The sequence below is a fragment of the Cyclopterus lumpus genome, chromosome 24 (genome assembly GCF_009769545.1).
Source record: "Cyclopterus lumpus isolate fCycLum1 chromosome 24, fCycLum1.pri, whole genome shotgun sequence".
NCBI lineage: Eukaryota > Metazoa > Chordata > Actinopteri > Perciformes > Cyclopteridae > Cyclopterus > Cyclopterus lumpus.
The window spans coordinates 16,133,840-16,151,271 of NC_046989.1; the positions used below are offsets into that span (position 1 = coordinate 16,133,840).

The following is a 17,432-nucleotide window of genomic DNA, read 5'->3' on the forward strand; positions in this document are numbered from 1 at the left end:
ATTTGTCACATAGAAATACCATAATTTAAATGTTATATTACTAAAAGGGCATTCAACTTGGCTGTAAAATGATGAGCGCAGACTCTAAAAGTCATTAGTGTGTCTACTAAAGTCCCGGGTTGAATGTTTTGTGCTAACCTGATAGCATACACTGTGTTCGCCCATAGAAACTCATGCTTATGCTTTAAAACCGGTAGCATGGAGCTAACGTTCTGTATCAATGGAGTTTAGATCCGTGTTGTCGTTACTCGACTGACACGTGGGACAATCGACCAGAATTGCTGTGTTTCTCCGAAGAGTGACGAGAAACTATTAAATTGACCAGATCAACATGACAAAGACATTTTTTTTTATCAATTATGGGTTTTTCTTTTGGGGGGGCTGACTGTTGTGGTTCCGTGTGGACGATCTGTAGATGAGTTAATATAAAATTCAACCAAATAATAAAGGGGGATTTTATAACTTCTTGTCTCTTAGTTAGTCATTTATTTGCATGACGCATGTTCAATAGTCAGTCGTTTCTTCTCACAGCTCAATGTTACTCAAACAGGAGGAAATGGTGAATAGGTTGGGGACTATTTTTAGCTGCAAATAATTACACATTTGGTGCTCTAGTAAGTTTTTGGGCCAGCGGGAAGGTTAACGGGGCATTGAGTCACAATAAACAAGGGAACATGTCACCCGGAGCAACAGTGTGGCTCATTGATGTGTTTGTCATAGTTTTTTTGGAGAATGGAGCTCAATGACGGCGGACGAAAATACTTTCGCTGATGCGTTTGATCACTTCGTGGGATCCGTTGATGATTAGAAAAATATATAGAACATAAAGAGTTTGCGCACTGACGCACAAGGATAAACTGTACAAAATAAGAGGAAAAAGAATCTGGTAGTAGAGATGCATGAATAGCTGTTTGTAAGTCTAGCTTACTCTGCAGCAGCCGAGCCTATAAATAGTCTAGTAATCCCATTAATAGCTTAGTCTATTTAGCCGACTCCATTCTGTGGATTATAAAATACCTTGTGGGTTTGGCCGCTGGGAAGCTGACCTCGCTGCTATCTACCCACTTCTCAGGAAGCTGACAAAGGTCAGAGGGCAGAGACGGGAGGTGAAAGTGTCTCTGGGTCACAATGTGGAGGAAGTTGGACTTAAAACGGAATCTGGATAGGATGGATGTATTTCAAATGAATTACGTCATTATTGTGTCATTGACCTATTTGTCTCTGTTGACCTTAATTTAACTTTTTGTTTTGGTAAGATTACATTTTATTACTTCAGTTTTATTAATCAATAAACAAATGCATTATTTAATTCATCCGTTAGTTCATTAAGCCATTCAATAGGTCTGTCCAATTTGCCTGTTTCTTAACAATAACACATTTTAGTTTTCTTATGGACTGCTACACAAAAAAAGGATAAAAGGCAGATGTATCCGGTGATTGTCTTCTTTGTATTTATTTTGATAGGGACACAGATTTATATTGACAACGTTTCAATTATCATGAAGCCTTAGAGACCTCTGTATTGTTGTCATTTATTCCTGGTATTTAATATTTCAATTTTAAATAAAATATTAAATAATTTGAAATTGTCAAACAAAAATTGCTCCTCCTCAAAGATTACCCCCAACATTACTCAGACCTTAATTTCCTCCGAGGTAGCTGTACTTGATAGAGATGAAATAATTATAATCTTTCTCCTAATCCCATTAAATGTATACAATACCTGCAGTAAAGCGGTAGGTGGGCATATTAGGTTACAAGACAAAGTCCTGCATTCAACATTGTACTGAAGTAAGTGTATATTTTCATCAACAATGTTTAAAGTACTGATTAACAGTGATTATATATAGCCATGTCAATTCCTCAATCCTAATGGTAATAATCTTACTCTGAATGGCCGATAGAGGGCAGCAGAGAGGACATTATCTTGCATATGTTCCCAGTGTCCTATGTTCTTGATATACACCAACATTGTGGGAGATTGGTACGGGCTATCTTTGCAGTTCAAATTGCAAATGAGTGTCGGAAGCTGGACTTTTCAAATGCAGTTTGAAAAGTACAAAATCCATTCAGCCACAGGGAAAATATCAATGTGTGAAGGAAAGAAAGAAAAGAAAACTCCCCTGCCCGCAAATGTGAGAACACGGGTTTGAAGGAGTTAGACACTTCCTGTGTGATGATGTTGTGACAAACAGAAATCTAAGCTGAGAAATGGAGCTGTTGATGCCAAAGTGCTAATGAGCTCCAACATGGAGGTCAGAGGTTGCAGTCTCACGTCTCAAGTATCAGACTTTATACAAACATTATCATTTGAACCGTGGTGGCACCGACCGCTGTCCTGATCTCCTGCCACGCCCGAAATGTCCAATGGCCGGGCTGGGGAACGCAGTTTAGCCAGTAACCCAAGCCAGAACAAACTGAGCATCTAAAAATAGTTACCAGTCCAGCTGCTGTGGGACTGAGACAGGGGGGCGTGGGAGGCTACAGGGATAGACAGCGGGGGGAAAGAGACGGAAAGAGAGCTAGAAAAGAAGACCAACAACAACAAAATCTAGAATACCCCCCTACACCACCACCACCACCACCGTCTTCTGACCTTTTGGACGTTTTACTCACCGCTCCCTGGAAGTGATGAACTTTGCTCTCAGGCCTCCATCAGCAGGCAGTTCTGGGCCCGGCGCCGGCAGAGGAGCCACCATGGAGAACCTGGAGAAGCAGCTGGTCTGCCCGGTCTGCCTGGAGCTGTTCTCCAAACCCGTGGTCATCCTGCCCTGCCAGCACAACCTCTGCCGCAAGTGTGCCAACGACATCTTCCAGGTGGGTGTGGTGTCCGTCTTGAAGGGTTGTTCATTGGCCCGTTTTCATCCCGGCACATTTCTGATCGCAAGCAGCCATCATTGTTTTCAAATTGAGGTGGTGTTTCATTTCATCAACAAAATAGTCCAGAAAAGTTTATCTTTTGAGTATCAAACACTCTTCTCAATCTTTTACCCCTGCAAAAGTAGAACTACCAGTTAGTTTGAAACTGAACTAAAAGTACAATGATACATTGTTTTGCTTGATAACATTACTTACTGTTGAAATGTATCAATGTTTAAGCGTCTGAGTGTCTAGAAAAGCGCTATATAATTTTTATTATATATATAATAAGTATTATTATTATCATTATTAATGTGTAACACATTTGAGGTACTTCATACAGTACTGGTTTTTCATTAATACATCACTATCATATTTTATAAGACACTCTAAACTATCATCTTAGATCTCAATCAGAAATGTAATAAGTCATTATAGCTGTTGGATAATGTAGTGGAGTAAAAAGTACATTATTAAAGTAAAAGTGAAGTACAAAGTAGACTAAAATGATATTTCTAAGTACCTCAGATTTGTACTTAAGTACAGTGCTTGAGTAAATGTAATTAGTTGCTTTCACCAAGTACACCATGAACAAATATGATGAGCAACAAATGTCTTGAAAATGTCTACCACATTTGTTTTGTGTATTTGTTATTATTGTCAGACATTAACATCCGGGACATTCCACTGAGACAATAAAGACAATATTGGTATGCGTGAGTGAGATATGGCATATATTTCTGAGGGGAATCAGAAGACATACATTCTGTTGTCTAGACACGTGTTACATGTGCTTTTCCATCACCGCCTTCCACCGTCTCCAGTCGGCTAACCCCCTGGTCCAGGCCCGCGGCTCCTCCAGCACGGCTTCCAGTGGCGCTCGCTTTCGCTGCCCATCGTGCCGCCACGAGGTGGTGCTGGACCGCCACGGGGTCTACGGTCTGCAGAGGAACCTGCTGGTGGAGAACATCCTGGACATCTACAGACAACAGGAGTCCTCCAGGTGAGTGCGTGTGCAGAAAGGAAGGTTGTTTTTTTAACATGCATACGTACTATAGATGTTAAATAAATGGGTTATTACACATTGTCATCTAATTGTAAGCAGATCTAAGGAGACTAAATTAAGTTACGGTATTTGTCAACTATAGACTCATTTTAATAATTATTTCATAATTTACATCATTTGAAAAGTCTCTTAATTTGACTTTTTCTGAAGTAGGACTGCATGTTATTGTCATCATGAGTGACCACCAACAGAGGGCAGCATTGCGTCCTGTTACTGCAGTCTTCACGAAATGTGCTGTTTTCGTTGCAGACAACAGACTTTGAGACGGATTAGTGTGCGTGTGTGCGTGTGTGTGTGTGTGCGTGTGTGTGTGTGTGCGTGTGTGTGTGTGTGTGCGTGTGTGTGTGTGTGTGTGTGTGTGTGTGTGTGTGTGCGTGTGTGTGTGTGTGCGTGTGTGTGTGTGTGTGTGTGTCTGTGTGTGTGTGTGTGTGTGTGTGTGTGTGTGTGTGCAGGGAAAACATACTGGGAAAGAGAATAATGTCAAAGCAACAAAATATATAAAATATGGAACGAATGAGTTCATACACATCATTTGAAAGTGTAACTATTTAACTTTCACTGGTTACATTACATTACATTACATTACATGTCATTTAGCTGACGCTTTTATCCAAAGTGACTTACAATAAGTGCATTAAACCATGAGTCCAAACTCAGAACAACAAAAATCAAGCAAATACAATTTCTTCAATAACGTTAAACTACAGAGTACTATCCGTAAGTGCCATTTAAGTGCTACTAAAGTGCTAAACAACAAAGTGATATTGGTAAGGGACATTTAAGTGCTACCAGAGTGCTACCACGGCTCTACCTTCCCTATTCAAGGTACAGTCGAAAAAGTTGTGTTTTTAGTTTGCGACGGAAGATGTAGAGACTTTCTGCTGTCCTGATGTCAATGGGGAGCTCGTTCCACCAATGAGGAGCCAGCACAGCAAACAGTCGTGACTTTGTTGAGTGTTTAGCTCGAAGTGAAGGAGCTACGAGCCGATTGGCAGAAGCCGAGCGAAGTGAACGGGCTGGGGTGTGAGGTTAGACCATGTCCTGGATGTAGACCGGACCCGATCTGTTCGCAGCACGGTACGCAAGTACCAATGTTTTGAAGCGGATGCGGGCGGCCACCGGTAACCAGTGAAGGTCGCGGAGGAGCGGAGTAGTGTGGGTAAATTTCAGGAGGTTAAAGACCAGTCGAGCAGCTGCATTCTGGATGAGCTGTAGAGGTCGAATGACATTAGCAGGTAGACCTGCCAGGAGGGAGTTACAGTAGTCTAGCCGTGAGATGACCAGAGCCTGGACCAGAACCTGTGCCGCCTTCTGAGTGAGAATGGGTCGTATTCTCCTGATGTTGTACAGCATGTACCTACAGGAGCGTGTTGTCGCTGTAATGTTGGCAGTCAGGGAGAGTTGACTGTCGAGCGTCACTCCGAGGTTCTTGGCAGTCAGAGTCGGAGCCAGCACTGAGTTGTTGAAGCTAATAGTCAGGTCGTGGGTGGGAGAGCCTTTTCCTGGAAGGAGGAGAAGTTCAGTCTTGTCCGGGTTAATTTTCAGGTGGTGAGCGGACATCCACTGAGAGATGTCGGTCAGACAGGCAGAGATTCGTGCTGCTACCTGTGTTTCGGATTGGGGAAACGAGAGGATCAGTTGGGTGTCGTCAGCATAGCTGTGGTAGGTGAAGCCATGCGAGCGAATGACAGAGCCAAGAGAGTTGGTGTACAGAGAGAAGAGAAGAGGACCAAGGACTGAGCCCTGAGGGACCCCAGTAGTCAGAGGACAAGGCTCAGACACAGATCATCTCCAGGTTACCCGGTAAGAGCGATCGGTGAGGTAGGATGAGAAGAGTGAGAGCGCGGTGCCTGAGATACCCAGGTCCTGGAGGGAGGACATGAGGATCTGGTGGTTCACTGTGTCAAAGGCAGCGGAAAGGTCTAGAAGGATAAGGACAGAGGAGAGAGAGGCTGCTCTAGCAGTGTGAAGCTGCTCAGAGACAGCAAGGAGGGCAGTCTCTGTTGAGTGGCCTGTCTTGAATCCAGACTGGTGAGGGTCTAGAAGGTTGTTACAGTGAAGAAAGGAGGAGACTTGGTTAAAGATAGCTCGCTCTAGAGTTTTGGAGAGGAAGGGGAGGAGAGAGACAGGTCTGTAGTTGTTGACTTCAGATGGGTCGAGAGTGGGTTTCTTCAGGAGAGGGTTGACTCTTGCCTCCTTCAGAGAGTTAGGGAAACAGCCGGTTGAGAGGGAGGTGTTAATAAGATGGGTGAGAAAGGGAAGAAGGTCAGGAGCAATAGGCTGGAGAATGTGAGACGGGATGGGGTCAAGGGGGCAGGTGGTTGGGCGGGCAGAGGTTACCAAGGTAAGAACTTGATTAGGAGACAGGGGGATAAAAGAGGAAAACAAGGGGGAAGAAGGTGAAGTTACTGGAGGTGTAGTTATGGAAGATTGATTAGTAAATGAAGAGCGTATGTCGTCTATCTTTTTTGTAAAGTAGTCAACAAAGTGGCTTGGTAGAAGGGTGGAGGGAGGGGGGTGACCAGGGGGGTCAAGGAGGTTGGAAAAAATTGAGAAGAGCTTTTTAGGGTTAGATAAAGAGGATTCGATTCTGGATTGGTAGAGATGGACGCAGAGAAGGAGGAGAGAAGAGATTGATAGGCGAGCAGGTCGCTGGCGTGTTTGGATTTTCACCATTTTCTTTCCGATGCTCACATAGTGGCTCTCTCGGCGCGCACTGGTTCGGACAGCCACGGAGCCGGAGAGGACTTGCGGACCTTTCGAGTCGTAAGTTAGAGGCAGATAGAGTAGTTTTTCTTTTAGATTTTGAAGTGCAGCATGAAAACAAATAGACAATGAGATGAAAATGTTAGTAAAAGTAAAATGTTGCATCGGCCCTTGTTTTGTCAGCGTGCACAGCAACTACAACTCTCCACTGATATTTAAGTCACCCTCACTCCAGAATAGAAGCTGGAGCATGAGTCACTGTTGAGACTGAAGCACAGGAGTCCCCTTATTATCCTAAAATAGAAGAGGTTGTTCACAAATGTGTTGTAACTCGTAGTTTCTCATGATTTGTTTTTTGTTTGTTTTCATTACTTCATCATTTCTGTCAGAGACACCTATACGTCAAAGTACAAAGAACCCTTTATTGCATTTTTGTTTTCTTCCGGTAAGTCGTCTTTGCTTTTTAGGATGAACTATTTTAACAATACAGATAATGTTGGGAAGCCTTGTGGAGACTATGCCACTAGTGCAGGAACATCTGGCCTTGAGGTCTTCCATTAAGGTCATTTTAAGAACATTATGTGGATGAGTGTGAGAGGCTGTGACGGCTTTAAATGGTGTAAATATGAATGGGACAGCACTTAGCTGCAACACATCACGTGGCCATGACTACATAAAAAATATTGTGTACAATTGTGGGGTACTTAATTAATACTTTTTATTTCGTGATTTGAACATCATTCAGAGTCTTTCCTCACGAGATGAGACGTCGTTTCAAATTATCTATTTACTCGTTCAATAACAAAACGAAATGTTTGATGAATAAATATGTGATGTGTGTATATATATATATATATATATATATATATATATATATATATATATATAAAATCTTTCCTCTGATTAATCCTTAATGTTGTTGTGTAAATGTAACACCCACGTGCCTCCTTGTTTTACTTTTATTTAACTTCTCCATGCTTCCATTGGTAACTGCTGGTTAACGTCACATTGCAATTATTTGTGGGTAATTCCTTTGGGGCAAAGTCGGCATCTAATGCTGACTTACAGAAAGGGTTCATAAAGGGCTCAAAATGTCTGCCAGAGAGCCTCAAACACTCAACGATGTGTCAGTGGGACAGAACTAAACCCTCACGGAGTTAGCGTGAGTCCGTAAGGGTCCACCCGTAGATGGGGATCGGGCCCTTGACTCTCGGCTGTGGCGGCATCTTCCTCCTCCACCGACAAACGAGCAGGAAGCTCTGGGTGCCGGCAACAAAGTTCCACTTTGTTCATTTGCGTAAACTACCCACAATGCACTGCTAAGTTAGCCTTAAAGTGCTCCAAAGGTTTATGTCTGCCCCCTCGTAGTTACTACACTGAAATCCATAATTAAAGTTTGAATTAAAAAGTGTGTCACACTTTTTAATTCAAACTTCCATTTCTCCTTCTCTGTCTCCTCCAGCCGTGTGAACATAAAGCCGGGGCGGCGGCAGCAGCAGCAGCTGCTGTGTGAGGAACACGAAGAGGAGAAGATCAACATCTACTGTCTGTCCTGTGAGACGCCGACCTGCTCCATGTGCAAAGTGTTCGGAAAACACAAAGACTGTGACGTCGCGCCGCTCAGCAGCGTCTACATGAGACAGAAGGTGAGGACTCAACTTGACACGCACGGCAACAAGGTGCTCCACCTCCCTTTTCTTTACACGCATTCAGACAGAATGTGTGGTGGAAACAATAAGCAAATAATAAGGAGGTTTTTAAGTTTTTTTTGATTTCCAGCTGAAGCCGAAGCTTGTTTGAAGGTCAAAGCACCAATAAAGATAAAGTGCATGTGGGCGATGGTGGTCTTTATCTTTCATACTCCTTTCTGTTTCTATTTTTAAATCTATTCCAATACTACAAGCTAAGTTGCACACTGACCTGCCGACCTCGACATCTAAAGGTCAGTTACGGTAATACCAGATATCGTTTCACATCCAATATATCACACGAAAAGACTTAATTTGCTCATTTGTGCACGCGCGAAGACAAAGTGCAGCAGTTTTGTCATGCAGATGGCGGCGGCGCCCGGCATGTTATTGAGCAGTTGGCTTTGTTGACATTTCCGTGCCGGCCTCTCCATCTCTCACGCTGTCTCTGACTCACTCATCGGAAATTCAGATGAGGTTCGAGGAAAAGTTGTTGACGCTCCGTCTTCATGCAAAGGTTAATCGGAAAAAACAAAAAGTTGCTGATGTATTGTCGGCCTATACATGGGGAATGTTGGAGAATGTTTGTTGCACTGATGAATGACAGCAAACGCTGCAACAAACTGTACAAATGTGCATGATGTCATATGATATCAGATGCACGCCGGTGACTCATGCTGTTGTGCTTTGGTTGGCGAACGCCTCACGAACCAGAGCGACTGCGTTCCTCCATCACACACTCCTCTAACTATCGTTTTAACAACAGAACGTATTTGGGGATTTTAAAAAGAGCGTTTTGATCTGCATAGAAGAAAAATATACTGAATAATCTTAATTTGTGGATAAAACCAACATCTTTTCTGGTAATGTTGTTCGGGGAGTGCTGCAACGTGACAAAGACATGTGAGCACAAATGTGTCCATTTAAATGAATTAATGAATTAAGATGCCTCGTTTATAAGGGAGTTGATGTGGTTAATTGGTTTGACCCACTGTGGTTATATTATTATATTAAATACCAGATTTAAATAGACCAAAATGAGCAAAATATAGAAATACGGTGAACGCATTAAAACAAAACGGTACGCATATGCAAGATAATACACGTGGGTAAAATTGAACGTAAAATGAATAAGGTGAACAGTATTATGATTGGTGTTTGCAGACAGACCTGAGCGATGGCATTGCGATCTTGGTCGCCAGTAACGACCACGTCCAGGCGGTCATCACTCAGATGGAAGAAATCTGCCACACTGTAGAGGTTAGACACACACACACACACACACACACACACACGCACACAAACACTTTTCTTGAGTCGTTGTTTTCCCTTTGTTATGTAATAGCCTATTGTTGTTACATGCTACCAGTCCCCGCTGTGGAGACATTGGTACAGCTGTCTATTTGTAAGGCATTCGTAGGTCTATGTATTTTACTTGTGATTTTGTATGTATTTTTTTCTTTTTAATGTTTTGTACTATCTGGACCTCGAGTCTGAAATAAAAGTATGATTGTTCACGTGTCAGCTAATAAAGAACGCTGAGTGATACATTTCTCTCCATATTTTTATGATCCATACTGTAAACCTGATTTTGACATTGTATAGGCCGATGTCGTATTTTTTTTTTTGGGGGGGGGGGGTGGATTACACCGTATTGTTATTGTAATCTTAGACTTTTCTATGTGCACTCTTCCCACACAGTAGTTTCCCCTCAGGATAAATCCAATGTGTTCCTATATTAGAGGCATACAGTGCACACCTAAAGTGGGTCTTACATTTCACTTAGTAGGTAAGCAGACCGATCGGACGACAAAGTGTACGTGTATCATAATTGTATCCTAATCTTCTTCCTCACCTCAGGAGAACGGTCAACGACGGAGGGAACAGCTGGTCGCCCGCCTCGACGGCCTGGTGGGCGTCCTGGACGAGAGGAAGCAGGAGCTGGTGGGGCTCATCGGCAGAGAGCAGGACGACAAACTCAAACGCGTTCGATCTCTCATCCGCCGGCACGGCGACCACCTGGAGGCCGCGGTGGCGCTGGTGGAGTCGGCCCTCCAGTCGATCGAAGAGCTCCACATGCCGATGTTCATACAGGTCGGTGAGGCTTCGGATCAGGTCGGTGAGGCGGAGCCGGATGATTGGTCGTTTGTTCTTCCGGAGACATTCTGTAGTAACCCACTGATCCGGAAACGTGAAAATACACGTATTTTAAAGGTTAATGACAATGTTTAATCACTCTTTATCCTCACATGAGTGATTCTTTTTAGGCCGATAAAAAATACACACACAAATATATATTTTTTTTTTACTGCCATTGTGTTTAATTAGTCTATAGAAAGCTCATATGAAACAGCATTTTGACCATTAAGTGGGGAATCAGGTCAATTTATACTTATTTTATTTTTTACAATTATTATTGATATATGGTGGTATATATTTTATTCTTACCAATCAGGAAATTGATTGCGTGACTGGAGGGAATAGGAAAACGTTCTGAAAGCCAATATTTGTTAACCAAATCATTTGAATGAGAATTGCGTAATTTTGTGCTGCAGAAATCGGATTTTCTTTGGATTTTCCTTCCAGTCTATAATCCTCAGATTGATCTCTTTCAGGGGTCCTGACCCTCAGTTTGGGAAACCGTGCCTTAATAATTTCAGGCTTCCCAATTAAAATTGACTATATTATCAATTAAATGTAGTGTTCACATGCTAAACATGTAATTAAAGCTTAACATACAGATTATAAATGATCTTTTTTACACCTGCAGTAGTTTATTAATTTAAACAACCTGACGTCACATGCTCCTCCATCATTTAAAGACTCTTTCCAGCCATCAATATTCTCCCAGTCACAGGTTTCATTAGACAGGATGATCCATGTTCAGAGGTCCCAAGGCCGCTGATGCTATTGATGATCAAGGCTCTGTGTGCACGGCTGCAAAGCTTTTCTACCCTGATTCCAATAAACCTGTGAATGGGATGCATATCCAAAATCACCTCACTAACTCATTGTGCAAATCCTAAATTCAATTTTAAAAATTCTACAAAGTGTGCATTTTCTATTACTTTTATTCCCAGTATGGGACAGCAGTATGCAGTAGATGTTTTCAATACACGGGATGCAAAAACAAGGCGAGCAAGCTGACAGCAGCAGTCCAGAAAACTGTATTGACGTTTTATCAAAGCGTTTTATAATATCGGGACATACAATTATTGAGAAATGACACCATTTTTCTGTGCATAGTGACTGGTACTGTACATGTCCTTGGATAAATGAATGAATTTGGGGTTTGAGTGAAACAAAAGTTAAGAAGTTAGTTTATCTCAGAGACATGCAGATTGTTACTTAAATATGAATCCTTTATTTCTGATGCAACGTGTCTGCGCGTGAGAGCAGGTATGAGCCTCAGGTGTCACTGTTTTATCCTCTTCCAGAGCAGGTGTTAAAGGAGATAGAGCCAGTGGCAGCAGGGTAGCAAACACCATGAGGCCATTCTGGCAGCCGGCAGCATTTCTCCAAATCATGTTTTCATTTTAATGCGCTGACGTGTCTGACAAATCCTTCTGACTGATGTCGTTGTCACGGACAACTGAAGCACGATGTCATTCATTTAGTCTCTGTCTCTTTTCTGTCTGTCTTCTTAACTCTCACAGAGCGCCACCGTCATACTGGAAAAGTAAGTAGAAATCTGTTTGTGGTGAATCTGAATGTGGTCAGATTTTAATGTTCATAGATTACACAACGTCCTCAAGGTAAATAGGAGGTTATTTTATTGAGGTAAAATAAAATAAACTGAAGGTGGAAGGAAACTGAGTGAAATACGATTATGTCCATAACTTACATAATGCCATTATTACTATACTTAGTACATCTACTACGCCACATTTCAAAGGTAAATAGTGTAGGTTTGACATTGGAGGTACAATATATTTAGAACATGTGAAAACCTATAACAATTTAAAATACAAGGCATTTTAATACATTGCTAAATTATAATTCTGCTGAAGCCACAAAGACTGTTAATCCAATGATACAGTATCATATTATAAAGGGATCATACTATGACTGACTTTTTGACTAGATGGAGATACTTTGTGAGAGTGTGTGTGTGTCTGTGTCTGTCTGTGTGTGTCTGTGTGTGTCGGTGTGTGTTTGATTAGCTGATGGTTCGAGCAAATATTAGCCAAAATCAATAATCTTTGAAATGGAGGTTTGCCTGATTAAGTATTTATTGTTGAAGATATAAATAGTAGGCTGCATCTTAGAATCCTTTAACCTAAAATGAGTCAACATGAGTGTGTCCTATGATAAGTAAAGGCTAGGCTACAATAATGGGGATTGGCTTTTAATTTTAGAGAAAATCGTCCGCTACCTGCGGCTTAACGTAATCCTCATATTTATCCAAATCTGAACCCTACAATATCTGACCATGTTTGCATTTGAATTCATTCAAAATGTTCCAACATTACAGAGAAAATGTGTGTTTTACTCAATACAAATGAACTAAACTTTATGTTACAGCCATATGAATATGATGTCTGAGTGTGAGTTTTTTGTTGTAAATATTAATATGCATTATTGAAGTTGAATGTTTTCATTTATATTTTAACTTGTCATTTTCTTCTTTTTTTCACAAGATTGATTCAATTCAAATAAAAAGAAAAAAGGGGCACATTGTTTATTCATATAATATAATGATCTGTCGCCACATACTTCATCAAGGTTCATGGCGAACATCATTTTCTAATTACATATAACAGGGTTTTCAAATTTTGAGTAAATAATCTCAAACTAGAATTTCTCAAATTATAATGCTGTGCAAATCGCAGCATTCGTGTTAACAACAGTACCTGAACACCTCTGTGCGTTTGTGTTGGCAGGATAGCGGCGACAGCCAGGGACTCGAACATGGAGCGTCCAGAGCTCGGTTATGAGAATATGAGCCACTTTGTCATCGATACTGACGACCTAGCTGACGTGCTGAGGAACATCGACTTCTCACCAGGCACGTGCCGTGGTACAACATGTGGTACTTACATAAAAGTACCACAGTCCCCTGTGACTGTGGTACTTTTACTTTTATGTGGTAGATTAGATTATTTATCCGCATCAATGTAAAAGCAGAATATTATCGTAGCGGTGGAGCTGGTTTTAAACTATTTCATATATAGTGGCAATTCCTTGTTATTTTTATACTGGATTGTATCTACTGATTTATTTTCTTGATTAATAGATTGATTGTTGAAATTCTGAAATTCTGCTGTCACAATTACACAAAAGCCAAAGTGACATGTTCACAATGCTTGTCCGATAGTTTACATTTTTCTATTAAGACTTAATTACATTTAAATTAAAAAAGTAAAAGTATAAAATCCTCATTGGAACCATAACTTGTTTTTTTGCATAAAGAATTAATTAATCATTATAGAAGTACTTTCCAATATTTCTTTTGTCAATTGATTAATCGTTTCAGAATTGTTTTGTTTCATTTATAACAAAACAACATATTTCATAAGCTGTTCATATGTTTTGTAGAAATCTTTATTTGGAAATTAACTAAATGTAGTGAACTAAAAAGTCAATATTGTCCTCTGAAAGGAGGAGTAGTAGAAGTGTAAAGTGGAATGAAGTACAGTATGAGTTATGAATTCATACTAGGCGTCTTTTTCCCCACAATGTACATTTTAGGGTTGAAAGGGTTATGGTTTTTTTTTTTTCAATGAAGTGACCTTGTAAGTTAATGTATTGTACGTGTGTGTCTTTAGGTGTGGGACATGATGGAGAGGAAGATCCTGAAGGAGATGGAGAGGAGTCAGAACTTGACCTTTGCTCCAGAGTTTGAGACCAAAGCAGAAGCATTTGTTGTGTTCAATATCTCAAGCACAGAGTTGAATTTTTCTAAAGGTTAAAAATCGTCGTAAGACTGATTCGATATTCTCTGAGACACTAACAGAAGGATACAGGGTGTCGACCTGTATTCATGAACTGCTCAGGGTTTTGCTGTAGAAAGAGTCAGACTCCTCACATTAGTGATTCAGCTTCCATCATCAGCTGGAGAGGCTGTACATGGAGCCCCTCTTGTCAAATGTGTTTTTATGTTTTATACACCGTAAGCGACACACATTAGACAACAAAGTCTAACTGATAACGCACTTGGATTTTATTTCTATATTTCGTCCTAAATCTCAGATCTGTCTACAGTGTTTTTGGTGAGAATCAAATCTACATTTAAAGAAATTTCAAAGTCCACTTACTTTCCTGGAGATTTCGAGTGCATCCCATGTTCTCCATCATCAGATTGCTCATTGCCATTCACATTGCACACCAAAGACCATCTTTGAACAGAGAATTAAACTAAATCAAGCTTTTCCTAATTTCTACCGTAGAGGATGCTCCAGGAAACATGGAAACTTTTTCAAAGACCCCTTTATGTCATGGAGTAATAGTATCTAAATATATGAAATACAATACATCCACTGTAAATACATACCACTCCTATAGCCTTGATAAAAATGACATAACAATCATACTTGTTCATTTTTTACTTTGTTGCACTTAAGATTCCATTTTGCCTCAATCAATTATCCATGATTAGTAATGATTTCCTTCTTTGTTGTGCATAGTATCACATAATCACTTAGTTTGAAAACTCTGATTATTGTTTTTATACTGTAGATACTACTAACTTTGGGAATAGCTATAATGAGGTCATCAGGTTGATAGCCGCCCCCCCCAAAAAAACACAAATCCAAATCAATGCTAATGTTGCTCTGTGACTTCTGGATGTGTAAATAAACAACTGTTTGCTAACAAGTTCTCTGCTTCAACTTTAAGGAGCGTGTGATGTCACTGTGTGTTCACAACTGAGCTTTGCTGCCCCACAACATCTGTTAATGCAGGATCAAATGGACGGTGTGTGTCATAAGATATTTCACATACATATATACCGTATGTACAATATACATTAATAGTTATAGCTAGACTATGACATGAGACATATTCAAAGTGTTTCGATGAGCATGGTGCCGACAAACACATTTTTAAAAATGCAAAACCGTGTCACAGCCTGTTTATAGATGTTCTTGTTGCTCCGCCGATGAATTGTAATATTTGTGAACGTGAAGTCAGCTCACTGTGTATCGCACAGAGGGGATGTGTGAAACCATCTCCAACCAGACAGGAGGGAGCTGCAGAGAGTGAAGGGTTCCCCTCGCCCAGAAGGAGACGGCATCATCCGCGCTTACGCTGTCAGAGGCGGCAACAACAACGACCACGGCATCCTCCTCCGTGCTGCGCGCGTGTGTGTGTGTGTGTGTGTGTGTGTGCGTGTGACATTAGGCCGAGCAGCTGCAGAGTCACTGGTGATTGTTTAGACGTGGGATGATGACACTGATCTCATGATATTCGTCTTTTGTTCTCCACTCGAGGTCCTAAGGGAGACAGAAACCATAATAGGTTTACCATAATCCTCTGGAAAACATCCACGACGGTGAATTTAGCCACATGACACCGAAATGATTGATGAAAATCATACCTTTTCTATACATTACCCGCGTGTGTTTCTTTCTGCTGCAGCCTAGATGCAAGACGACTGACCAGATTTGAGCCTCCCACATTGTCGCCTTTTGTTCAGTCAAGAAACCCAGTGTATTGAGAGTAAAAATATCTCTCTATGAATAGATCAAAGGAATGTATACAGTGGATTTAGCACTGCATCCTGTGTTGTGGGAGGGAAAGTAAAAAGATGTCCTTCAGGATTTAAAGCCCTCATATAGGTTTTTTCTGTCACAATACTTTCTAGGGGCTTTTGTAAACATTACAGTTTAATAGTTATTTTCAGATGTTATGTAAGTATATCAATTACCAAAAAAAGACCCACATGAACATTTTCGAATCTCTCCCAACTCCATGATTAAGGTTCTGTTAGCTCTGGGCACCTGAACATGATTAGTTAAAAGGATGATGTTCTGTATTTCTTGTATATTGTCAACATAAAAACAATACTTGTTAGATGAAATTGCTCTGTCTAACAGGTATTGTTGTATGTCTTATTCTTCTTTGTCTTAGAGCTCCACTGTTGTCCAAACAACACATTGATGAGCAATGCGGCCCCATTACTCACGAGAGCACCAAATGTGAACTGATCTGAAAATAATCCCCAATAAATGAACAATCAACTTTTGGAGGTATTGACAGGAAATGTGATATTGTGCCTCTTTACTTTTAGATTAGAATAGGTTTGACTTTATTCATCCCCAAGGGGGACTGTAACGCTGTAACGCTTCTCACGTTCTCACGTGAGTCTTGGACAGAAAGAGACGAAGCAACGAGGGTTCTTTGGGGTTCACAAAAGCTCTTTTATACTCTTGTCGCGCCAAGCTCCTCTTCCCCGTCACTCCTGCTCCTTTTGAGGGGAAACCAGACACACACACGCACACACACACACACACTCACACACACACACTTATATACCCTAATCAACCCAGCTGAGGTTGATTAGATCTGTCCCGACACCGTTCCCTGAACCACACCCCTGCTCCACCCACTCTGCAGCCGAGCCTAACCACACCCCACTGCCACAGGGACATTTTTTACAAATATACAATACAATAAAATAAAATATAATAGCAGGGCATATTACATTTAAAAATTCAAATAATAAAGGAAATGAAAATGAAAAAATAAAATAAAATGAAAGTGTAAAAATGAAAGTGTATACAGTGTCTCTAAAGTATAAAGTGAAAACGGTGCAAGGTTTATTGATGATCAGTTTGAGGAGGATTTGGCCAGAGGAGATTTATTATAAAGTCTAATAGCAGTGGGCAGGAATGTTCTCCTGTATCAGGAATGTTCTCCTGTATCTGGAATGTTCTCCTGTATCTGGAATGTTCTCCTGTATCAGGAATGTTCTCCTGTATCTGGAATGTTCTCCTGTATCAGGAATGTTCTCCTGTATCTGGAATGTTCTCCTGTATCTGGAATGTTCTCCTGTATCAGGAATGTTCTCTTGTATCTGTCCTTGTGAAGCGGAGCTGAAGCAGTCTGCGCTCCGCTGTCTCTGCAGTAGGTGGTGGAGAGGGTGGTCCGTGTTATCCAATATGGACAATACT

At 41.0% G+C, this 17,432-nt stretch overlaps 1 protein-coding gene across 1 annotated transcript; it reads left to right on the forward strand.

Moving 5' to 3' along the window:
- The first annotated feature begins 2,631 nt into the window (after nucleotides 1-2,631).
- On the forward strand, nucleotides 2,632-14,164 carry trim54 (tripartite motif containing 54). The gene is made up of 8 exons (XM_034528189.1): nucleotides 2,632-2,817; nucleotides 3,684-3,862; nucleotides 8,094-8,277; nucleotides 9,484-9,579; nucleotides 10,180-10,413; nucleotides 11,976-11,998; nucleotides 13,203-13,339; nucleotides 14,088-14,164. The coding sequence occupies exons 1-8, from the start codon at nucleotides 2,632-2,634 to the stop codon at nucleotides 14,162-14,164; spliced, it is 1,116 nt and encodes a 371-aa protein (XP_034384080.1).
- The last annotated feature ends 3,268 nt before the right edge of the window (nucleotides 14,165-17,432 follow it).

What these genes read in the sequence shown, in the direction of transcription:
- trim54 (XM_034528189.1), top strand. Translation starts at nt 2,632, where the DNA reads ATGAACTTTGCTCTCAGGCCTCCATCAGCAGGCAGTTCTGGGCCCGGC. An exon ending in GTGCCAACGACATCTTCCAG is followed by an intron (nt 2,818 to 3,683) that starts GTGGGTGTGGTG and finishes CACCGTCTCCAG; the next exon opens with TCGGCTAACCCCCTGGTCCA. An exon ending in AGACAACAGGAGTCCTCCAG is followed by an intron (nt 3,863 to 8,093) that starts GTGAGTGCGTGT and finishes TGTCTCCTCCAG; the next exon opens with CCGTGTGAACATAAAGCCGG.